Source organism: Orycteropus afer, unplaced genomic scaffold, assembly GCF_000298275.1.
Source record: "Orycteropus afer afer isolate SDZICR_OR568_19922 unplaced genomic scaffold, OryAfe1.0 scaffold00117, whole genome shotgun sequence".
NCBI classification, from domain to species: Eukaryota; Metazoa; Chordata; class Mammalia; order Tubulidentata; family Orycteropodidae; genus Orycteropus; species Orycteropus afer.
The window spans coordinates 3,441,041-3,467,739 of record NW_006921704.1 but is presented as its reverse complement, the minus strand read 5'-3'; the positions used below and the strand labels follow the sequence as shown (position 1 = coordinate 3,467,739).

General features: G+C 39.9%; 1 protein-coding gene across 1 annotated transcript in view; it reads right to left on the bottom strand.

The window, feature by feature from the left end:
* Positions 1-26,699, bottom strand: part of ABCC4 (ATP binding cassette subfamily C member 4) — a 441,806-nt gene that overhangs the window by 49,680 nt on the left and 365,427 nt on the right. The window contains exons 21-25 of the mRNA XM_007944012.1: positions 26,406-26,525; positions 25,094-25,204; positions 23,840-23,940; positions 22,437-22,628; positions 10,347-10,502 (exon numbers count right to left, since the gene is read on the bottom strand). Coding sequence (XP_007942203.1) covers positions 10,347-10,502; positions 22,437-22,628; positions 23,840-23,940; positions 25,094-25,204; positions 26,406-26,525 — 680 coding nt within the window. The remainder of the gene's footprint in view (positions 1-10,346; positions 10,503-22,436; positions 22,629-23,839; positions 23,941-25,093; positions 25,205-26,405; positions 26,526-26,699) is intronic.

The window sequence follows — 26,699 nt, the reverse complement described above, 5'->3', positions numbered from 1 at the left end:
ATGTAAGTCATCATCTTCTTGGCCCTGTGCCTACCCAGTACTCACTGTTATCCCTTCTCCCCTAATTATGAATTGCTCATTGCAGGTGCAGAGTGACAGAGAATCCTGAACCATAAACTAAGGAGAGGAGCCTAGAAGAAAGAAAAACATGGTAGCTTGTCACCCCAGCCCCAGGATCACAGCTAGCAAGGAACCAGGGCCAGCATCAGATTACTCAATAAGCAAATTCAGGATGGGCTTACTTGTGCTTACTTTCTAATCTATAATAAACAATTTCATATTTTTTTCCACCACATCAAAGATTCTGCTTTTATGTATGGCTGGCATCTCTCTCTCAACCCCACAGCACCTTGCCACAGAATCAAAGCCTCTTTTTAAATTTAAAATCTCTGACAGGGATTGAGTACCCACTAAGCAAGGTAAACGTGAGTTTACTCTGGTGGCACAGTATCTAAGGCATCTGACTACTAACTAAAAGGTTGGTGGTTCAAACCTACCAGCCTCTCTGCAGAAGAAAGGTGGGGCAATCTGCTTCTGTAAAGATGTACTACCTTGGAAACCCAATGGGGGATGCTGTGAGTTGGAACTGACTTGATGGCAGTGGGTTTGGTTTTTGGATACTTAACTAATCTGTAATAAAGTTTTACCACATTTTTGAAACACATGTGAAACTGTCTACTGGAGATTAGTATGTAAGCACAAGTAAGCCTGTGCTTACCTTGCTTATTTGGTAATCCACTCCTGGCTGGCCAGATGGAGGCCTGCCACATCTAAACCAGACAACTCAGAGGGAGCACTAGATTTTGCTTTGGGCAAATCAGCTCTATTACATCAGGGTATAGAGACACATAAGAGCTGTGATGGCACAAATGGTTAAGTGCCCAGCTGCTAACCAAAAAGTTGGTGGCTCAAATCCACACAGTGGCTCCACAGAAAAAAGACTTGGTGATCTGCTTCCTTAATGATTACAGCCTAGGAAAGGCGATGGGGCACTTCTACTTTGTCACGTGGGGGTCATTATTAACTTGATGACACCTAACAACAAAACAAGAAACATGCAACACTGTTTCCCAGTCATTTTAGGGGAAAGGGATGCAAGCTTTCTGTACTTTAGACAAATCCTCTGGAACTTCCACCTCACCCAACCAACAGACTTTCTCCCACCTCTGCAACCAGGCAGATGTAAAGACAAAGCACGTGTAGTTCTGGAAAGGGATAATTTCTAAGATCTTCTACCACATTTACCTGTCCCTGACACAAAAGAGACTAAATCTCTTTTCTGAATTGAATTGAAGTGTTGAGTGTGACTTGAGTTTTCAGCAAAAATCACAAGTAATTCAGTCCTTTAAAACCATTCAAGTGGACCTTATAGATATCTACAGAGCATGTCAACAGCAGCACATTATACATTCTTTTCCAGTGCACATGGAACATTCTCCATGATACACCATATGTTAGGCCACAAAGCAAGCCTTAATAAATCTAAAAAAACTGAAATACTGCAAAGCATCATCTCAGATCACAATGCTATCAAATTAGAAATCAACTATAGAAGATCATTGGAAAAAGAACAAATGCATGGAAACTGAACAACATGCTCCTTAAGAATGACTGGGTAATAGAAGAAATAAAAATTAAAATTCAAAAATCCCTCGAATCAAATGAAAACACAACATACCAAAATCTTTGGGACACAGTAAAAGGCCTCACCATCAGAGGCCAATTTCTAACAATCAGTGCACACATCAAAAAAGAAGAGCCAAAATCATCACTTTAAACTAACATCTCCAACAAACAGAAAAAGAACAGCAAGAAAAGCCTACAGTCACCAGAAGAAAGGCAATAATAAAGATTCGAGGAAAAATAAATGAAACAGAAAATAGAAAAACAGAAAAAATCAGTAAGACTAGAAGTTGGTTTTTTGAAAAAATTAATAAAATTGACAAACCAATTTTAACAAAGGAAAAGCAAATTTAACAAAGGAAAAGAGGGAGAGAATACAAATAACACAAATAAGAAACAAACTGGGTGACATTACAACAGAACCAACTAAAATAAAAAAGGTAACAGCAGGATACTGTGAAGATCTGTACTCCAACAAATTTGAAAATCTAGAAGAAATGGACAGATTTCTAGAAACATATTATTTACCAAAACTAACACAGACTGAGGTGGAAAAGTTGGATAGACCCATAACAAAAGAAGAAATTGAACAAGTCACAAAAAACTTACCAACAAAAAAAAGTCCTGGCCCAGATGGTTTCACTGGAGAATTCTACCAAATGTTCAGAGAAGAAGTGACACCAATCCTACTTAAATTATTCCAGAAAATAGAAAAGGATGGAATCCTCCCCAATCCATTTTATGAAGCAAGCATAACCTTGATACCAAAACCAGGCAAACACATCACTCAACAGGAAAACTACAGACCAATATCCCTCATAAATATAGATGCAAAAATAGTCAAAATCCTAGCCAAGAGACTCCAACAACATATCCAAAAAAGAGTACATATCCAAAAAGTAATACATTATGACCAAGTGGGGTTCATACCAGGTATACAAGGATGGTTCAATATTAGAAAAACCATCAGTGTCATCCATCACATAAATAAAGCAAAGGAAAAGAACCACACGATCATATCAATTGATGGAGAAAAGACATTTGATAAAATCCAACACCCAATCCTGATACAAACTCTGAGCAAAATAGGAATAGAAGGGACATTCCTCAACATAATAAAATTCGGCATATATACAAAACCAACAGCCAACATTATTTTCAATGGAGAGAGACTGAAACTGTTTCCCTTGCGAATAGGAACCAGACAAGGATACCCTCTATCACCACTTCTATTTAATATTGTATTGGAAGTCCTACAGTTTATAGTTCATGATCCACTGGTTGCACCTGCAGTTTGAAAAGCACTGTACTTCACTGTCCTCCTCGGCTTGGCTGGGCCCCACTCGCATGTTAGCATTCATGCAGAAAGGCTCACTTAGGTTACTGATTCTCACAACAGCCCTGCAAAGCAGTATTATCTTCACTTTCCAGTATGGAAACCAAGGCCCGAGGAGGTTAATAACGTAGCTGAGTTAAATTAAGTGAACTATAAAACCACAAAAGTTCCTCAAGAAAAAAATAGGAGTAAATTTACATCCTCTAAAATATGGCATAAATAGACAACAAGTATAACCCAAAAAGCACAAACACCAGAAGATAAAGTAGATGAATGGCACCTTCGAAAAATTAAATTTTTATGTGCTTCCAAAAATGTATCCAGAAGAGTAAAAAGAGAACCTACAGAATGGGAAAGAATATTTGTCAATGACATATCTGATAAGGGACATATCTCTAAAATTTATAGAAAACTCCAACACCTCAACAACAGAAAGACAAAAAATCTAATTAAAAAATGGGCTGAAGATATCAATAGACACTTCACCAAAGAGAATACTAAGGCAGCCAACAAACATATGAAGAAATGTTACCCATCATTAGCCATTAAAAAAACAAACTCAAGGCCGTTGAGTTGACTCCGACTCATAACAACCCCTCCTTGGGTTTCCAAGGCTGTACCTCTATGGAAGTGGATTGTCCAGTCTTCCTTCCGAGGAGTGGCTGGTGGGTTTGAACTGGCAGCCTTCTGGTTAGCAGTCAAGTGCTTTAGGCACTATGCTACCAGAGCTCCCCATTAGCCTTTAGAGAGATGTAAATCAAAACAACAATGAGATACCATCTTGTTCCAGCACTAGTAGCAAAGTTCAATAAGACAGAAAATAAATGCTGGCCAGGATGTGGAGAGATTGGGACTCTCATACACAGCTGGTAGGACTGCAAAATGATACAACCACTGTGGAAAGCAGTGTGGCGATTCCTTAAAAAGTTGGAATTAGAAACACTATTTGACTCAGCCATTCCATTACTAGGTATATATCCTAAAGAAGTGAGAGCCAGGACAAGAACAGATCTGTGCACACTCATGTTCACTGCAGCCCTATTTATAATACCAAAATGATGGAAACAACCTAGGTGCCCATCAATAGAAGAATGGATAAGCAAACTATGGTACATACACACAATGGAATACTATGCAACCATAAAGAATAATGTAGAAAAACACCATGTAATGTGGATGACCTTGGAGGACATTATGCTGAGTGAAATTAGTCAATCATGGAAGGACAAATATTGTATTAGTCTGTTACTGTAAATAGTCAAGGAAAGGTTTATATATGGAAAGAAATTTTCTTTGTTGGCTACCAGGGGTAGGAGGGAAGGGGAGGGAACATTGCTAGAAAGGCAGAGACAAGTACAGATTTGGGTGAAGGGGAGGACAATATACCAAATGTGAGTGATCAACACTGTGGTACTGAGAAGAGGAAGACATAAAGAGGTGCATGGGAGGTACAGACAATGAAGATGAACCCTTTTGCATGTACAGTACTGTGTTGTCAGTGAAGGCAAACATTTATACATGGGCGGACAGATGGGTGGACAGGCTGAATGATTAGGTATGTCTACGCAGTGGGGATTGTGCCCATTACAATGTACAGGTTTGCCAGACAATGTTTCTACAAGTATATCTGTATGGATTGTAAGAATATCCAGGTGTATAGTAGAGCTGACAAGGGACAAGGTTGTAGTCACTTCTTGGCCACAGCCAGCTACCCGGAGGGAGAGAGTAGTTGGACCTGTGGACTCAGGACCACGGGCCCAGGGCACATCAAGATCAACTGGCATAACATACTACACAAAAACATTGTTCCACATCCTCCTTTGGAGAGTAGTGACTGGGATCTTAAAAGTCTGCAAGTGCCCATCTAGATGCAATGATGGGTCTCTCCTCATCCAGAGCAAAAAGAACGAAGAAAACCAAAGACGCATGGAAACAATTAGTCCAAGGGACTGGTACACCATGTGATCCTCAGCCTATACGACTATGAGACCAGAAGAACTACATGGTCCCCAGCTACCACTGTCAACCACTTGGTGGGGGATCTATGTAGGAGATCCTAGATAGAGTGTGAGAACAATGTAGAACAAAACTCAAAATCATTAAAAAAAAAAGGAAAAAAAAGGGACCAGGTTGGCTGGTCTGATAGAGCCTGGTGAAAACCCCTGAGACCATGGCCCCTAGCTGCCCTTTAGGTTTGGAATTGAACCCACTCCTGTGGCTTCCAGACAAACAAAAGACAGACATATCAGCTGAACATTTACATTAGGTACATACACTCCTTGGAGAGATCAGTCATGGGAGAATAGAAGGGCTGTGTATGCACAGGGAGACTGCTGGGGGGCAGGTGTGCATGGAGGGAAGGACACAGGGCAGAGTTAACTATGTGAAGGAAGTGGGAAGACAGCTATTGCATTGTGAGAAATTATAGTCATGAGACAAAGTGTATGTGAACTGCTGTATGGAAAATTAATTTGCTCCATATACTTTCACCCAAAACACAATAAAAATTAAAAACAAAACCAAACAAGAACCATTCAATTGTCCAAACGAGGGACACAGCACTAAGGAAATCTTTCAACTTTACTCTATATTTATTTGCATTGTTATATTTTTGGATAATCCTTTCTGAGTGGTTGGATAGTAAAACAGTGGGTAAAATAGCTGATGGGACATGGTTCAGTTCAACAAGAATTTATGGGGGGTTCACACACACACACATACATACACACACAGAGAAAGTGAGAGAAAGAGTGAGACCATCCTGAGTTGCGATTAGACTACAAAGGTGCTTGACTCAGTTAAGTTATTAACCTCCTCGAGCCTTGGTTTCCATATTGGAAAATGGGGATAATACTACCTTACAGGGCTGTTGTGAGAATCAGTAACCTAAGTGAGCCTTTCTGCATGAATGCTAACATGCGAGAGGGGCCCAACTAAACCGAGGAGGACAGTGAAGTACAGTGCTTTTCAAACTGCAGGTGCAACCAATGGATCATGAAATCAATTTTGTCAGTTGTGACTATCATTTTTTTCTTTTATCTAAATTATAATAGAATGAAGTAGAAAATATCAGGGCATAGAGCACAGAGTAAGAACAGTATTGTTTTGTGAAATGTCATTTCCTTTTGTGTGTCTGATGTAAAACAGAGTTCTTACTGTGAATTACAGTCAGTATAGTTTTAAAGTCCCAGGGGAAGATAACAGACACTCAGAATCAGGAGTTGGGTACCTCCCTAAATCTAATTTGAGTCCTGGTCCTGCTGCTTACTAATTCTGTGGGTTTAGCTCTCTGTGCCTCTGCTTTTAAATTCGTCAAATGAGGACAACAGAATTGTTTTGAGGATGAAATGAAAGACGGTAGGGGAAGTGGCTAAAACATGTTAAGGATTCCACAAATGTTAAGAATTATTATGAATACTGTGTGACTTGTCAGGGATTGCACTGAGCACTAGAGCAATAGAAATTAGAGACATAGCCCCTTTCCATCAAGGAGAGGTAGAAAATAGCAAGGAATGTGGTGAAGGATGAGAAAAAAATGTCAGTGGCCTTCATAGGGTATTGCAAAGTATTGGGAGGGCACAGAGCAGTGGTAGAGAAAGCTGCTAAGAGCTGGCAGAAGGGAGCCAGAAAACAAAAGGGAAAGTGATATGTTCACCTCTTGCTCCTGTGGACATCAGATTTCTCCATCAGGCTTTTCCCTCCAAAGCAAAACCAAACTCACTGCCACTGAGTCGAATTCGACTCAAAGCGACCCCTCCTTAGGTTTCTGAGGCAGTATCACTACGGAAGTAGATTGCGCAACCTTCCTTCCGAGGAATGGCTGGTGAGTTTGAACTACCAGCCTTCTGGTTAGCAGTCAAATGCTTTAGGCACTATGCCACCAGAGCTGCCAATAATAATAATAGGTACTACCTCATAGACTTGCTGTGAAGATTTAATTGGATAAGAAAATACTTGTGGCCAATGCTTGATTCTTAGGAATAATAAATAGTACCTAATGATAATAATCGGAAGGAATGTGGTAAGTGATGAGAAAAAATGTCAGTGATAATAATATTACCTAATGATAATAATAGGTACTATTTATTATTCTGATGCATCAGGTACTGGCCACAAGTATTTTCTCATTCAATTAAACCTTCACAACAAATCTGTGACGTATGATATGTGACATACTACTAATCCTGATTTAAAGACAAGGAACCTGAAGCTGGTATGCTAAGTGACCTTCTGAAGGCCACATACTTGTATATGCAGAACCGTAATACACTAACTCCTCACTTCCAATACTTTACATTTATGACAATAATAATAATAATAATAATAAAATCTACCCTGACTTATTTTGCACACTAACAACATACATCTGGCTATAATAAATGCAAAGGTACAAGGCAAGAGTAACACACTGGCTGTAATGGTTAAGGCTATGTGTCAACTTGACTGGGCCATGATTCTCAGTGTTTTGGAAGTTATGTAATGATGTAAATTGATAGTTACATAATGATGCAATCATCAGCCATTTTGTGATCTGACGTGGTCATACTTCATATTCACAGAACACTGATTTTTGCATAATGACCTGGTCTTTGGAACTTAACCACACTGTTCAGTGAGGAATGGGTGTATAAATTTGGGTTGTATTGACTCTCAGAGTCTATGCTTTAAAAATTCTATCCTGTGCTACCTTCAGAACAACTTCCTGGGGCCCTTTATGTGTTGCACACTCTCTTCAGAGTATATTTTTATTATTAAACAACATTGCACCTTGGAAACAGGCCTATAAAGTGAAAAAATAAAGGTTCTGTGTTTACAGTGGTTGGTGATCATTATCTACATGGATACAAAGCTTAGCACTGTTTTGTAAGCACCTTCTCTGCAGTATATACGTGGAGCATGCTCACAATTGGGTGGAAACTTAGGGAACAAAACCCAAAGCTGGTGATGTCAAGGTATATTTAGTCTTTGCTCAGATGTGCTTCCAAAACATTACTAGCAGAGCCAAGAATCATCTAACATTATTTCTTTATTTAGTGTTCTTTCATGTATACAAGCGTACAAACATTTCTTATTAAGAAGAATTAAAAGTAATGCAGGGCATGTTTCTAGATCCTTTCATCCAAGAATATGAAAGCATTTTACAGACACACCCATTATCTCTGCTAAGGAAATCTCATCAGGCCCATTTCAGAGATGAGTAGGACTAAAGTACATACAACACAGGAACTGAAACTCTTATTTCTACTATAACCACTAAGTCATACTTTCATTTTGTTGTTGTTGTTGTTATGTACCGTCAAGTGGGACCCGACTCACAGTGACTCCTCCTTGGGTTTCTGAGGCGGTATCACTACTGAAGTACATTGCCCAACCTTTCTTCTGAGGAGTAGCTGGTGGGTGTGAACCACCAGCCTTCTGGTTAGCACTCAAGTGCCTTAGGCACTACGCTAGCAGAGCTCCTTATACTCTCAATAGCCAGAGTGAATCTTTAATACAGGGATTGCGTGTGTTGAAAACTCTTCCTATTTTTCCTGAAAAGGGTATCTTGGTTTCAAAATTACTTAGAGTAATTTGAATTACTTTAGAAGTTAATGGTAGGTAGCAATAACTGTCCTTGGACATAAAAATTACCTTCTCCTTCTATTTGGTTGTCATGTTCTATAGGCTTCTGGAGCTCTGATAGCATAGTGCCTAAGGCATCTGACTGCTAAGCAGAAGGCTAGCAGTGCAAATCTGCCAGCCGTTCCTCAAAAGGAAGATGGGGCAATCTACTTCTGTAGTGATACTGCCTTGGAAACCCGAGGAAGGGTTGCTATGAGTTGGGGCCGACTCAATGGCAGTGAGTTTGGTTGGTTTTTGGTTAAGAGCTCCTCATGTCCACATTCTCAGAAGGCACACTTGCCTGGCTCTCTGTCTTATCTCCTTGCCATGTTTCTCACGTCAAGTGTGTATATGTGTAAGTATTCTGTGTATATTCTGTGTATATGTTTATTGTGTGTATACATGTGTATGTTCCTTGGCTCCCTTGATGGGCAGATAACTGTAGAATGTAAGATAGCCCAAAATTAAAAAAAAGAAAAAAAAAAAAAAAAAAAGCAGCAGCAGCAGCAGCAGCCAATATGGAGGTGACTTTGTGTTAAGTGTCAGAGCAGACAGCAAGATGGAAAATTAGAGGCCCTGTCAGTTCCTGTCTTGTGGCTACTGAGGCTTTGAGTCTACAAGCTACAGCCCAGTAAGAGTAGGGGCCCATCTTGCTCATGGCTATCTGCCTGGAGCACTGTAAATGCCTAATACATATTTTCTATATTTATGTTGAATGGCTGCACTTCACTGAATGACAGGTGCTTCTATTACGAGAACACTCCCTTGTCTCAGGCTACACTTCTATTAAGAAGAAGAATGGGGGAAAAAAATCTGAGCCCAGGATGAGCTGACTGATTCAATCCTTCCCAATCACAGTAACCACTTACTGGGTCTGCATGCTGCATTCTACATGCACGAGCATAGTTAGTTCTCCCAGCAGCTCCAGGAGTTGGCACCATTACCTGTCTTGTAAGAGTAAGACAATGGAGGTGTAGTGAAGGATTCTTTGTCTCTTGCTCTTACCTACTATTCTATACAGCCTCTCTGGTTAAAGTCATTTACTAATGGCTAGATTCTAACAAAAAAGGCCTGGTAGCACAGTGGTTAAGCGCTTGGCTTGTAATCTAATGGCCCTGGGTTTGAATCTACAAGCTGCTCCACAGGAGAAAGATGTGACAGTCAGTTTCCACACAGATACAGCCTTGGAAACCCTATGGGACAGAGTAACTGTCCCATAGGGTCACTATGAGTCTGAATCAACTCAATGGCAATGGGTTTGGTTTTTTGGTTTAGATTCTAACAGTCTCCCCAAAGTAGCAGTAAACTCTGTTAATTCTCACAGCCCCATGGTTTCACAAAGACTGTTCATGGAGTTAATCACCTTTGAAAAGGCAGCTTGATTTCCTAAAGCAAAATTCCATAATGAAGTCACTAAGATCCATGTTTCCCCATAGAAACCTCTCACATGCTATACAAACGGTTTTCTCATTCTGTGTTCAGAATTAAGTGGCTATCAGTGGATAAAAACCGTGGCACCTGTGGAAGCTGGAGTCCAGAAATCTATCTGGGTAAGTTATTATTAAATCTTTCATACATACATACATACCCCAAGAACAAATGAACAAATAAAAACTGGTATCTGATAAAAATCCCTGTTGAAAATACCTACTGTTGAAAATATGTTTTTTAGAGGAAAGGAATCAACTCTTTTATCAAATTTAAAAAAAAAAGGAATAAAATTAAAAAGCAATTAAACTTGGTGCCCTTATACAAACAACACGTGAGAACACTATGACTTGCATACCTGAGGTATGATTGACATTTTCTTCCTTAAATCATGAAGTCCAATTTCAGTTGTCAAGATCTTATCAATCCAAATTTTGCCTTCAGGTTCTGACAGTCTAAAAAGGGCTGAAATGAGGGAACTTTTCCCAGCTCCTGTTCTTCCCACAATTCCAACCTATAAAGAGATCCGGCAAGATGGATTAAAAAATAACATCAAGCAACAAACCCAAAAGAAAACCTTGGTTTTTAAAGAGGAATTAAGGAAATTTTATACCAAGCATATTTTATAAGAGTTTCTCAACTCAGGACTGATGACATTTTATAGTGGATAATTTCTGTGTGTTGAGGGGCTGTCCTCTGCATTGTTAAGCAGCATCCTTGGCTTCCACTCACTAGAACAAAGTAGCATCTTCCATTCTAACAATTAAAAATGTCTGCTGACATTGCCATATGTCCCCTGAGGAGCAAAACTGCCTTTGGTTGAGAACCACCGGTTTAAAGAGTTAAAAAGAACAGAATCAGTGTACTGGCAGCGACCCGTGAAAAGTTAGTCTTTAAATTAGCCTTATTCTTACCAGTGATACAAAATACCCACAACCCTCACAGAAACAACAGAAGACAGACATAGAATAATGCCTCATTGATAGCCAGGCATTGTAGAGGAGAGATCCAATGGATCTACTGACTCAAGACCATAGTACCGGGGGACACCAGACTCAATCAGCATATCAAAATACACAAAAGTCTTTTTCCTTGTCCTACATTGGTGAGTAGTGACTGGGGTCTTAAAAGCTTTCAGGTGGCCATCTAAGATGCAGCTAATGGTCTCCAATAGTCAGAAACGAAGAAGAGTGCAAAAAAAACAAAAAACAAAACAAAACAAGGGCATTTGGAAGCAATCAGCCATAGGACACGATGGCCCTCCAGACCAGAAGAACTAGATGGTGCCTGGCTATCAATGCCAATCACTCAGGAAAGGATCAAACCTGGAGGTTCTGGAGAGAGTGGGAAGAAAAACGTGGAACAAAATCCAAAAACTCAATAATAACCAGAATTACTGGTCAGATGGAATCGGGTGATACTCCTGATACTATGGCCCTGAAATACATTCTGAGCCTGGAATAAAGCTCACTACCAGGGGCTGGCTCTCAGCCCAACAGTAAACAAGATGTACATGGAGACCACTCAACCCAGGGTGATGCACCCACATACTCTATGGAAATGCATCCCTTGGAACAATTGACCACAAGACACCAGAGGGGCAATATTCACATGGAGGAAATGCAGGACACACAGGAGTGAAAAGAGGAAAAAAAAAAAAAAAAAAAAATAGCCTTATTCCTAGGTTCAGGGCATTATGAACTCTGAGCATTTGATAATTTCAAATCAGAGGTGCTATATATATACAAGTATTCATTTTTCCAGAGTGCTATCATTGAAGTTGAATTATTCTGTGGTACAGAAACTCAATCACTTCCTGATATTAAATACCTGGCTATGTTCTGTCTTGAAAAGGAACATCTTAAATTTTTTAAATGCACCTCTCAGTGCCTTAAAAGACAGTAACCAGTAGCCAAAACACACATTATGAGACAAACAACAACAATAACATTTACTATTTATATGGAGCCTTTCATCTGGGCAGTTCAAAAGGCATTTTACAAACCAATTAATACTCACAATTGCCCCCTGGGAAAGATACCTATCAAGTATCATGCCCCTTATTAAAACAAAATTAGAGAGGAATTAAGTAAACTGACAATAAGATCAAGGAATCAATATAATACAGATAAAATGTTGGTTAGGAATAAAATGGTATTGTAAAAACTAGCTTTTATATGTGTGCATTTAAACTTGTATGCAGAAACTGTCCATGTTACCAGCAAGCTTGCCCTAATTGTAAATTCACAGATGGCAGCCGCCCAACAGACTACATTATCTTCATTTAGAAATCTGGAATCAATGAAAGGCGCAAGGTACACCTTCAATCATACATAAAATAAAGCCAGTATATTTTACAAACTCACTGCTTTAAACAGAGAGGAACTAAACTTTACTGAGTACTGATAATATGCTAGGAACTTACACATTATCTCACTTGAATATCTCCACATTTTAAAAAATAAACCTATATAATCAATACTAGAATCTCAAAAACAGAATTTATCTTCATACTTATACAGACTAGATTTAAGAAAAGTAGCTTTAACTACTTTTATTATCTTACTACCTTATGGCAAGGAGCTCTGGTAGCATAGTGCCTAAGGCACTTGACTGCTAATCAGAAGGCTGGCGGTTCAAACCCACCAGGACTCCTCGGATGGAAGGTTGGGCAATCTACTTCTGTACTGCCTCGGAAACCCAAGGAGGGATCACTATGAGTCGGGGCTGACTCAACGGCACATAACACCACCACCACCTTATGGCAAGAATTAGCCTATTTTTTACAGATAGGTCATTTTCTGCATAGAGGTAGGTCCTAGCATGCGCACACAAAGAGATATACACACACACGACTCACATGTGTTTCGGGGTATTTCTAAGTGTTCTCATATGTAAATAGACACACACCTCTACCAAAACCAAATTCATTGCTATCAAGTCAATTATGACTCATAGTGTCTCCCACTGGGTTTCCAAGGCTGTAAATCTTTATGGAAGCAGACCACCTCATCTTTTCTTCTGTGGAGCAGTTAGTGGGGTCAAACCACCAACCTTTTGGTTAACTTCCGACTGCCTTAATCACTACATTACCAGAGCTCTTCAATCACATACCTAGACGCAGGCAAATACTATGTTTATGGAAATATGCAGATGATTTCATGCTGTTGGCTCTACAGTAAAGTGACCCATCTGTGCAAACTGGAATATTTGTAGATGACTGCTTGATGGTTGGAGTGTGCCCCTTAAAGACAGGGGACACCAAGGGCTGCCTAAGACCATAAGACTATAAGCTCTGACTTCAGGAGAGAAGAATAAGAAAAACCAACTCAAAGAAAACCTGGCTCTTGCTATTTCTTTCTGCTGTTGAAAGCAGGGCCTCAAACCAGTTTATTCTGATTCAGCCCTTTGCTGGGAATTTGTATTTCCACCTCAGATATTATTAAAAAAAAAAAAAAAAAACACCTCACTGCCATCAAGCTGATTCTGACTCATAGTGACAACTTTTTGGGTTTTTGAAGCAGTATCTCTATGGAAGTAGATTGCCCAATCTTCCTTCTGAGGAGTGGCTGGTGGGTTTGAACTGCTAGGCTTCTGGTTAGCAGTCAAATGGCTTAGGCATTACAGCACCAGAGCTTCTACCTTAGATATAGTGTATCAGAGACATACATTTTAACAAGACCTTAGTGATGCATAAGAATCACCTGAGGATCTATATATGGGATGGAAATGCAAATTCTCAGCAGGGGGCTTGAACCAAAAACTGGTTTGAAGCCCTGACTCAAAGTCAATAGCTCTGTGAAGTGAAAGTCTTTCACAGGTCACCTGGGTTTTACTAATTGCCTGTGGAGAGAATCACCAAGTCAGAAATTTTACATACATAATACCAAAGAGACACTGTTATTTTAGTTGCTTTGGCACTGTCCCTCCATCTTCACACACTAACAACGATGCCAATATGTTTGACATTTGTACCTTGATCAAAACTCAATGGCCCACCCACAATAGCTGTTGCTTTTGACTTTCCAATTTTAATCTCATAACTCAGAAAGCTCAAACTTTCACCTTATTTGAGCCTTCTCCAACTCCAGCCTGGCACCAAGTCCCAAAGGTTCTACTTCTGCATTATTTCTTGACTCAACCCCTTCATTTTAATTCCCATAGACATCACCTGAGGAAAAGGCTGCACTATCTTTTTCAAAAACAAGCAACCCAAAGAAACCTTTTCCCTAATTAGAAGAAGTGCAGATGAATTTGAAAATAGCCACAACCCTGTTATTCTGATAGAACCACTCTTAACATGTTGCATTTCCTTCCTGGACTTGTGTGTGTGCACACATTTGTATGCATCTGTATACAAACATGCATTCCTAAAGATACAAACTCATACTTAAACTAAATGGGATTAATATGAATACATTGTTGTAATCTGTTTTCACTCAATATTACATAAAATATTTATTTTTTAATGGTCACATGACACAACAGTACAGACGATGATTATCAAATCTCCTATATGTGGGTATTCAGGCTATCTCAGATAGTTTGCTATTATAAATAACACTGTTAAATATCCTTGAAGCTAAATCTATGCATATAACCTTAATTATCTCCTTACAATAAATTCTTAGATGTGGAACTGCTGAGAAACAGATATGAACATTTTCAAAAGGGGGCTTTTAAGTACAGTCATGCATAGCTCAACACCCACAATACATTCTGTGAAATAGGACATTATGTGATTTGGACTTTATGTGAACACTATATTATATACAGGCAGTTTCTGGATTACAAACAAGTTCCATTCCTAAAGTACTCTTTAAGTTGAATTTGTACATAAATAGGAATAGTTAGATATGGTTCTTATCCAATGTCAGGTAGTCAAATGTTTTTGTGTTTTTTTTTTGGTATACAGTATATAATATACCTTTCTATACACAAAAACATTAAAGAAACATTTCTAATATACTAAGGTATCTTTAACACAACAATACAGTAGTAATAATGTTTTGGTGTGTGTTGCAAACCAGCATTCACTTGTTATTATGAACCACTGTACATATCTTGAATTTCTAATGTAATAAGCTTTATGTTGGCACCACGAATGTATACATGGTCAGACATTGCCTGAACTGTACTTTACGTAACATATGACTGTACTGCTCAACTACCCTCCAGAAATATGATAACAGTTTATATTCCCACCCATTCTCCTGCACATTTGCACATCTGAGTGTTAGAACTTTGTTTTCATCAGCATTAGCTTGATTCCATACGGAAGAATCCTTTCCCATGATAACTTGCTAAGAGTCTACAATTCCTACTGGCTCCCTCTTCCCATGTCTTCCTATTGTATTCCACGTGGACTCACCTCTCAGATTAATCTGCCGAAGAACAGCTTTGTACTTGTCACGCCACACTGGGAAACCTTGTCCACAAAACTGTTGCAATAAAGTTTTCCATCATTAACCTCAGTAAGTCTGCTTCCTTGGTACTATTAGGTTGTTTTGAGGGTTAAGTGTGTTATATACTTGGTAGTTTATTTTCCAGCATAGTGGACTGAATGGTCGCCTTCTCCAAAATAATGTATTTTAACTCCTGGGACCTGTGGGAAAATGGTCTTTTTCTCTCCTTAAATTAAGGATGCTGAGATGAGATCATGCTGGATTATCCAGATAGACCCTAAATCCAATGTCAAATGTGCCTTTAGCAGAAACAGAAGAGAGACACAGAGAGAAGAGGGGAAAGTGATGTGGACACAGAGGCAGAGATTGGAGTGATGCAGCCACAAGCCAAGGAACGCATGGAGACACCAGAAGCTGGAAAAGACAAGAAAGGACTCTCCCCATGAGTCTTCCAAGGGAGTATAGCCCTGCTGACAGATTGACTTCAGACTGTGGGCCTCTACACCTATGAGAGAATGAAGTTCTGGAGTGTTAATCCACCAAGTCAGTAGTACTTTGTTACAGCAGCCTGATGACACTAATACACCCAGGACACCCTTGAAGTGTCTCTTACTCTTCATTTACATTGAGTCACAAGTTCCTTGAATATGGAATCCTGCCTTTGCTTACCTTGGTCCTGGAATGCCTTTCACATGCATTCCCACCTGCTGAAATCCTAACCACAGGTCCTTGAAAATTCTCCACCTGTCCTCTCAAGTGGACCTCTTTCACCTCTAGAAGATGTCATACCACTTCTTCCTAAACATTGATAAGACTTTGTAACTCTCTTACTGACCTCATTCTGTCTTATATAATAGCCATTTATGTACTGCCTTGTTTCTTCTATTACAGTGTGACCGTAATTGGATTCAGCTGTGTGTTATCCATGGTGTTGTGTGCAAAACAGGCATTCCATAGAGAGTGGACGAATTTAAGTCACATCTGATAAATTTGTAGAAAATCTGTCACCACACTGTTCAGGATAAGCTGAGCTGGACAGAGAAGACAGACATGGCTGATGAGTCCTATAGCCATAAATACAATTGCAAATGACCAGTTCCTACTTTTCATGGGGCAGGCAACAATTTGTTCAGTGTAAATGTTTAAATTCATTTTACATCCTATGATAATGACACCAATCTTTTATCAAGCATTGACTTTGTGCCAGTCTCTGTGCTGGGTGCTTCTTCCGTATCTTAATCTTGTTTAATTTATGCAACTCTAGAGGTTAGGTCTTATTATTTCCATTTTACAAGACAGAAAACAGAGGTTAGCAGAGCCCATTAGTGGCAGAAGGGGACCCAAACCCAGGTCTTCCTGCCCCTTGCCCACTCTGCTGAATGCCTCTCTATGTGGTGACAGCAGTGACAACGGACTGGCAAAAACCATTTTGATGGCCTGGCACCTCATTCCCTCTGTCCAGCTAGAAGGGAGAAAAGAGAGGAAAGGAACTGGCCTATTATGCAGAGCCTATTGGCAGACATTTAAAGAATGCTGTGGGATGCAGGTAAGTATAATACGCTGGGTGGGCAAGAAAGCAGACAGCTCTGAACAAAGAGGATACCTGTAGTCAGGTGGGCTATAGCTGCTGGCAGCATGAACTAGGCACACAGCTGGGGCTGGGAGAGAATCCTGAAGCTAAATGGGTTACACGGTAACTGGGGATAGGTCAGACAGACCAGATGCCCTGCTTAGGGCAGCAAGACTAATTTTTGACCCCATCAGATGGTGAAAGGGCCTCAGATACACTGCTGTGCTTGGCGGATTCCAGGCCCAGGTGGGGCTGAGCTTGGGATAAACTCTTTTAATGCCCACAGGAGGGTGCGTGGCGACACAGACTCACAGGTGGGGAAGAATGGAAAGTGGGATGGAAACTGTCTGGGATAAAAGAGCCTCTACTAAAAAGGTGCAAATAAATGAGTCAACTCAGAATAATAGAAAACATAAACTGTCATGTAAATTCACAATTCTCAGTATAAAAGGAAGTAAAAAAATGTGTAAGTGGCACAGGGCTTTCGAGAGACTCATATATGGCCACAGAGGGTTTGGGGTAATTCATTCACCCACCTGCAAACTGTCAGAGGAGGTTTCTTGGAAAACACACAGTTATCAGTCATCAGAAATCACTTATGTGAGAGAGATGGCTCAGAGAACCTAAATGTATACACAAATCTGGGGATCTTGTTCAGTGTGATTCGGTTCCAGAAGGGTTGAGTGAGCCTGACATTCTGCATTTCTAACCAGCTCCCAGGCAATGCTGATGCTGCCGGTCCCAGAACCACAGTCTGAGCTATGAGGACTTAGAAAGCTGGCAGGGGAGGTGAGACAATGTGGGTGTGAGGGGAGGGGTTTCTAAGAAAATATTATGTAAAAAAGAGAAAATGCAGGAAACTAGTATTTTTACACATTATAGCAAGGTCTAGTACACACCTGTAAAAATGTATTATCCAAGTAATAGCTCTGAGCAAGAAAAAAATAACAAACCAAAATCAATCTACCTCTAGAGCTAGAAAATGCTTTAAAATGGCCCAGTACTTTCTAAAATGATCAAATCAACCACAAAATCATCTAAATGAAAAATGCAGCCAGTGTTTAGACTCTAACTGGGAAGCCCAGAGTGGTATTTACCTCATTTTGGTTCTTTATTTTTACTTGCTATTTCTTCCATGAATTAAAAACCTGGTTAGTGCCTATTTATTCCATCTCCTATTTATTGTAACTTTTAGGAATCTGGATAGGAGAGGAAACTATTTAAAGGAAATAAAGCAACATTTCTGCTGTGTTGGCACATTCCTCTATCTGCTCTCAATCAAATCCTACACCACAGGGTGTCCTGGAATAATAGGGGCTGGGGACAGGTGAAGGGAAGATGAAACCTGGATATACATACGCAAAGTGAAATTACTTCATGACGATGCTGCCTGAATACAATTTGTAAATACATAAATGGAGCTATATGTGATACTGTGAGTGGGTCCAGAAACAAATCAAAAGTTCAAGTTATTGTGATTATTATAATTCAAACATTTGAGAATCTCAGATAATCCTATGATTTGGGGGTTTTTAAGACTGAAGAGTCCAAATCTGAGGATATATGCTGCATTTTCCAAGGTTTCCAACAGCGTTTCATAAGTAATTCATATTTTATTGTTCCATGGGAAATTTCAGATGCATGCAAATTAACAGGATTATATTTACAATGTAAACACATTGTCTGTGAGTAAGAAAAAAATCCCTTACAGTGCTATCAGGGACAGGATTTGAAAGACTACTTTGATCAAGAACTACAGTTAATATTTTCCCTACACAGCAGTCTTCATCTTCTTCCTGACCTACAATGAAACCATGGAAATAATTAGGGTCTATCTTCTGCCAAATGACTTACTAAAGCTGCTCCCTGGGTATCATTTGGGCGTTAAATGGTACGTTTATTCTTTCATGTCACAAGGGTATCATTCATTAAATTACTGCTATAGTCCACTAAATGGATCTATGGTGGAATGAGAGTTTAGAAGAGCAGCTCTTAAAGTATTTAACACTTACATCTAGGTAATGGGTTGTTTACTGGAGGTAAGTCTTGTATTTGTGTTTTTGTTAGTAGTTTGTTCATACCTGCATATTACTCATTCTCACATCAAATAGTCACTCAGCACCCACTGTATGCCACGTACCAGGCCATTTTCTAGGGAACAGAAATAACTATGAGATGCTCCCTGATCTTATGAAGCCTCAGGTAGTATGAGATACAGTCCCATAACAACAAACCATGATGACATAGATGCTATCTTAAAAGAATATAAAGGACTGTGTGGAAGAACAGAGGGTTTTAGAGAGGTGGAGACATTTGGACTGACTGAAAAGAATAGATTTTTCACAGCCAGACTAAGGGATGGCAGGGTACCTCACAGAGAGGGGCAATGTATGTCATGCTGGGAACTGGGGGAACATGAAGCTTTGGGAAAACATGGAACCCTCTGAGTGGAAGGAGTGCATGTGCAGGTGTGAGCTAAGTTTAGAAAAGGAGGTAGTAGAAGAGATTCCTCCTCTGAGAGAGCCTCTCATCTCTTCTGGTTTGGTCTCTTCAAGAGCCTGCCTCAGCCAAAGGGCCTCAGCCAAGTGTAAGGAAATATTGCTGGCCAACTCAGACATTTACAGAACAAGCTCATAAACCTCTTGCTGTCTTCCATGTGCATCTTCCTCTGCCTCTCTTGGTTGTCCTTTAACTGACTTTTAGCAAGTCTCAATACTTTGCTGCCTCCAGTTTGGGTCTCTGGTTCCTGATCCCTGACTGCATCATGGGCCCTGGGCTTTCCAGCAGCTAACAGCTAGGCATGCAACACCTGCTAAAGTGGGCCAGGGACCTTGCAATGGTGCCAAAAGACAGCTCTCACTGGTCAGATGCTAGCAAGGATCAAGTTTGTGTTTCAGAAGGAAAAAAAAAATAGTCTGGGGGTAGAAGGGCAGGGGGTAAAGAGCAAAGTATGAGGATAAGACTATGAAAAAGGCCACAGAAGAGGAAGGCTTGAATGAAGTTGTGGCAATGATGAAGAGGAAGGGAAAGGGTTTGGAAATAAGAATTGACAGGAACTACGTACTGGAAGCTCCGCTGAAACCTGTCCACCGTGGGTGGCATAGTCTCCAGCCTCATAGCAATAAGTAAGCCACCAAAGTATGACAAACTGACAGACAAGTAGTGGAAGACAGCTACCTAGCCAACAGACTGGAAAAGATACATATTTGTACCCATTTCACAGAAAGGTGATCCAAGAGAATGTGGAAATTATTGAGCAATATCATTAATATCCTCAGAAGGAAGATTGGGCAGTCTACTTCTGTAGTGATACTATCTCAGAAACCCAAGGAGTGGTCACTATGAGTCAGATCCCACTTGACTGCAGTGAGTTTGTTTTTTTGGTTTTATCATTAATATCACACATAGTAATACCTTTCTGAAGATCATTCAAAATGACTGCAACAACATATTGATAGGGAGCTTCCAGAAATGCAAGGTGGATTCAGAAGAGGATGTGGAATGAGGGCTATCATTACTGATGTCAGCTGGATCTTGGCTGAAAGCAAAAAACACCACAAAGATGTTTACTTGTGTTCTATTGACTATGCAAAAACATTCACCTGTATGGATCATAACAAATTACGGATAACAGTGACAAGAATAGGAATTCCAGAACACTTAATGGTGCTCAAGAGGAACCTGTACATATACCAGGAGGCTGTCATTTGAACAGAGCAAGGGGATATTGCATGGCTTAAGATCAGGAAGGGAGTGTGTCAGGACTGTATCTTTTCACCATACTTGTTCAATCTGTATGCTGAACAAATAATCTGAGAAGCTGGACTAGATGAAGAACGTGGCATCAGGATTAACAACCTGTGATATGCAGATGATACAACCTGTCTTCCTAAAAGTGAGGATGCCTTGAAGCACTTACTGATGAAGATTAAAGACTATAGTCTGCAGAATAGATTATACCTCAACATAAAGAAAACGAAAATCCCCACAACTGGACCAATAAGCAGCATCGTGATAAATGAAGAAAAGATTGACATTGTTAAAGATTTCATATTACTTGATTCCACAATCAACACCAATGGAAGCAGCAGTCAAGTAATCAGACAACATATCGCACTGGGCAAATCTGCTGCAAAAGAAGTGGTGACAAGCAGAGGTGTCTCTTTGAAGACTCAAACCCTCAAACTCACTGCCGTTGAGTCGGATCCAACTCACAGAGACCTCTCCCTGGGTTTCCGAGGCAGTATCACTATGGAAGTAGATTGCCCAACCTTCCTTCTGAGGAGTGGCTGGTGGGTTTCAAACACCAGCCTTCTGGTTAGCAGTCAAATGCCTTAGGCTTTGAAGACTAAGGTACATTTCATATGCATGTGAAAGCTGGACGATGAATAAGAAAGACTGATGAAGAGTTGATGTCTTTGAATTGTGGTGTTGGTAAAGAATACTGAAAGCACTTTGCAGTACCAGAAGAACTAACGAATCTGTCCTAGAAGAAGTACAGCCAGAATGCTCCCTGGAAGCAAGAATGGCCAGACTTCATCTCACCTACTTTGGCCATGTTGTCAGAAGGAATCATTCCCTGGAGAAGGATATCATTCTTGGTAAAGTGGAAGGTTAGCAAAAAAAGGATAAGGCCTTGAATAGTGTCTGCAAAGATGGGGCTCAGGTATGGCAAAGACTGTGAGGCTGGTGCAGGACCAGGCAGTGTTTCGTTCTGTTGTACATAGGGTTGCTATGAGTCAGAGCCAACTTGATGACACCTAACAACAACAACAGATATTGGAGGGTTGGTGACAAGGACCAGGGAAGAGTCAGGGTTGACTTCTAAGATTCAGGCATAACTACATCAAGTTAAGCTGCAGCTGTGTGGTCCAGGGACCACCAATCATGATGTCATGAATTGAGTTATATCTTGAAAAGAGATGTTGAAGTCCTAAATCTCTGTACCCATGAACGTGACACTGTTTGAAAATAGGGCTTTTTTTTAATGAGATCATCCTGGTGAAAGGTGGGTCCTAAACCTAATCTTTTCTGAATGGTGCCTTATAAAAAGGGAAAACACTGAGAGAGACACATACTGGGAAAGCAGATCATGTGAAGTTCCAGTTACAAACCAAGAATTCCAGGGGCTACAGAAAAGGAAGGATCTTCGCCTAGAGTTGATACCCTGATTTGAATTTCTAGCCTCCAAAATAACTTCCTATTCATTAAAGCCATCTACTTGTATTGTTTTTGATACAGCAGCCCTAGGAAATCAAGACACACCATGAGGCAACTGACAAGAGTAAGGAAAGAGATGTTGATATATATCCATGTTCCATAGTCAGTTTCCAAGAATTACCTATAATATCATCGATCTACTTTACATCCATAGAAAAACAGAAAGTTCCTTTGTTATATGCATGAGGAAGCCAACAAGCAAATGTAGCGTCTTTAGTTGAAATATTAAAGAGGCAAGATGGCTTAAACAAACCTTTTCTCTTGATTTTACGACTGCTGTCAGGTGCTTCAATACAAGAGGTCCATCTAAACTGTATGTGAAGTTAACATTATCAAAGACAATCGTGCCTTGGTGGGGCCATGCTGGTGGTGGGCGTTTCTGGTATTCCCAAGGTGCTTCTTTTTCAAGGTTTGTATATTCAATCACTCTTTCTACTGAAATCATCTGAAAGAGATATGACATCCACATGTGTTAGGAATGGAGGGCATTGTGTTTGAATTTTAAGAGACTGTAAATCAAATCTTCCTTTATTCACAGCAGGTTAAAAATAACTCAGGTCTTATATCCTCAGGAGAGGAACAGGAGATTGATGAGGACTTTGATGATATACATACTTGTTCAACAATTTATAATACTTTCACTTATGGTTACTTCCTTTGATATTACATTAAAAGAATTATAGAAATTAATGCTAATGTTTTATTTACTCACTTTTCTCATCTGAATAAAAAGCAAAACGATCATATAAAAGAAAAATAATAATTTTACTACAGAAGGCCCATCTGTAACATTCAAGTAAACTAGATGATCATCAAACCTCACTTGATTAATTAGCCATTTTCTAATGAAAATATTTCATTTTCACTGTTCTCCCTTTAGTAGAAGATGCTAACACTCAATAGAGGAGATAATTTATACACTGACTACCTACCCACTGCCATCAAGTGGATTCTAACTCACAGTGATCCTACAGGACAGAGTAGAACTGCCCCATAGTGTTTCCAAGGCTGTAATCTTTACTGAAGCGGCATGCCACATCTTTCTCCTGTGTAGTAGCTGGGGGGTTCGAACCAGACCTCCTGGTTAGCAGCTGAGTGCTTTAACCACAGAGCCATCAGGGATCCTTACACACTAAGCCTTAACCATAACCTGGCACCCTGGTGGGCTGTCCTACCAAGAAAGGACAGCAGCAAATTCAAGTCATCCTGCCTTCTGTATGACACATAGAAAAATAAATCCTAAAATGCCAGGGCAGTGGGGAGATCTCTATTAATTAAACAGACAACCTCACAATACGAATTCTTCTTTTATTGGGAATGAGGAATTACCTACAAGAAACAAAAATAAACAGGCCTCTAAGAAATTAGCTTATGTCCTCTCTAGTATTTCAGAACCTCCCTCCTACCGAGACATTTATTATATTTGAAGACAGCTTGTGATGAATATAAAACCTGCTGACATAGCATACATAAGACTGAGAAAAGATGTATATATTTTATTTTACATTAACTTTAAACAGATGGAGGAAGGATCTAAAAAACTCTGTTAGCTACGATGCAAAAATAACAGTTTTAATATTTTACATAAGAATTGCTTTTATGCCATTTAATGGCAAAGAGACTTGAAAAGGCTAAGAATGTTAAGATAAACATTACCATATTCTCAACTTCGGCGCTTTGTCTAACGCACCACTGGAACATCCCCATGAGCGTGAGGGCATAGGACAAAGCCAGGCCAACCTGCCCAGCATCCAAAGCTAAATGAGGAGGAAGAAGGGGAATAAAGTCAATTTCACTCCTAACCCCAAGCTGGCTCCTTCTGCTATTTTACCAAGAGAACCCCTTTATAATGTTTAAACAATCTGTATATACACACGACAGTAGTTGTACTTTGAATATCTGTTGATGGAGACCATGATGCAATTAAAAAAAAAAAACTATGAATTCAGAGAGACCCTTATATTTATTAATTTATTAATCCCAACAGGATCCAAATACATTTGAAAACCAGTATTGCATATGTGGAGTCCTGGGTGATGCAAATAGGTAACATACTCAGCTGCTAATCAGTTGAAAGGCTGGAGGTTCAAGTCTACCCAGAGGTAGATCTATTTGCGAAGAATCAGTCATTGAAAATTGTAGGGAGCACAGTTCTACTAATACCTCTGGGGTCACCATACGTCAGAGTTCACTCAATAGCAGATGGGTTATATATGTGAAGGATAACGTTATTACTCCGACATTTGTCTTTATGGTCCCAAGGCCCATTCCTTAAGTCCACTTTCTATGTGCAATGCAGCCTCAAGTAAGAAATTACTAAAATCAAGGAGATGAGTTCTAACAGCCAATACTCTTGAATCTAAAATACTACTCTTACTATTCCATTGTTAAATATGTACTTGAGTGTTGTTACTGTGGAATAATAAGGGATGGAGAATTCATGCCATGCATGCCACCACTTGCTCATCTGGTTAGACACACTCTTTGCCGTCGAGACTCTTTCTCAATCTAGTGCTCCAGGCAACTACATCATTAGATAAGCGGAGCCCTAAAGCTGAAACCCTCCCTGGACACAATGCTTAACAGTAAGTTTGGCTCTCTCCCCACAACCACCAGACACTACCAGGAATGTTCAGAATACCAGCTTGCTCTGTGTATGCAGGCCTCCATCTATTCAAAGACAGATAAAAGGAACCCATCAGGACCAAAACGACTCCTCTAAATGGGCCACATTGCTGAATCACATTCAACTTGACACCCTATAAGCACTTTAATGCAATTTAATAGAACCATTATTAGAACCAAGCAGTATATAATATCATACAAGGTGGAAAGAGTTTAATTTAATAACTGTAAACACAGCTATAAATTGTAATCATACCATAAATAGTTACTGACATCTGTACTTACTTGTTGCCAGAATCAGGGACCCAAAAGCAATGACAATGACAAAGATGGCACAGATGGCATCCAGACGCACGGCAAACCATCGGGACGTCGTCAAAAACAAGAACCAAGCCTCTGGATTTATGAAACATAATAGACATAATGAATGTGTAGAATAACCATATTAACTGTACTGAATGCGGGAGAGCATTTTGCTTGGTTGTGCTACAGAAGATTTTTACAGAGTAGGGCAGCAATTTAAAAGCTGGTGCAGAGGTGCACACCCAAGGAACCTCAAGATTCCAGAAAACTAAGTGATAGAAGACAATAATGGTACATATTACATGAAACAATACAGTGGTTTTGTGAAAAGTATGCACTGAAATATTCAACCTAGAGGTTATAAACAGAAACGTATTAAAATACAGAAGCTGGAAAAATGGTCTCCTAAATGCATTTCTTGCAGTACTGGGTCCTGGGGTGAAGCTCACGTCTCACATGGTTGACTATACCCAGTTATTCAATAATGGAGAATGTAGCTTCCCATTTGTTTCTAGCACCTTCCATATTTACCTCAGGGTCCTGAAAGTAGTGGCTACTCCTTAGGAGCCTGTACTAGATGATCATCTTGCTAAAGGAATCTACATGTAGTTTTTAAAGTACCATTTTATCTTCAAAATATATAAAAATACATAAAATGCAGGCCAGGAATTCATATAGAGGAAATTCTGAAATTTCTAAAAGAGACAAACTCTACTGATACAGAGAATTTATATATCAATCTGAAAACTAGAAAACTGATTTCCAGAGTCACTTTTGCCTTCCTGAATGCTGTAACATCATCAAACTATGGCCCGTAGGCCAAGAACAGCCCGCCACCTGTTTTTGCTAATGAAATTTTATTGAAACACAACTACACCCATTGATGAAGTATTATCTATGTCAGCTGTCACATTATAACAGTAGAGTTGAATAGGTGCATCTGAGACAATACCCACTCATGCTCATATTGCCTCAATAATTTATTATCTATCCCTTTACAAAAAAAGTTTTCTGACTCCTGCCCTAAAGGGAGAAAAAGCCACGGGGCACAGTGTAAAACAAACAGATAAACTGGCGGGAGGAAGGAAAGTAGTGGTTTGATTGAGAAAGAGAGAAAGTGCAGACAGAATTCCAAGAGGAGTCAAACCCTAGGGGGAAAGGAAGGAGAGGAAGATGTGCAAAGTGAAGGATGTGGGAGAGGTATATGCCAACAAGGTCACCTGAGGAGGGAGATCAAGCCTAAGATGGCAGCCTATCATTCATCCTGTGAAATCATTTCCAGAGACTTACAGACCTGAATGCAGATCCTGGTGTGCATCAAATAGTTCCTGAAATCTCTCTTCAGCTTTGTATGCTCGGATGGTCCACAGTCCCTGAAGAGAAGATGATAAGTGGGAAAACACTGGACTTCGTGCTGAGGAAGACAAAAAACAGCAAGCTCAGTAATGCCAGATGTATGGAGATCAGCTGCCTCCCAAACTATGTGGTCTCACATCCTACCAAATAACGCAGTCAGAGCTTTGAGCTTTCTGACGGGGAGCCTTTTGAGAAGAAACGGGAGAAGAGACACAGCCCTTCTCCAGTGGAC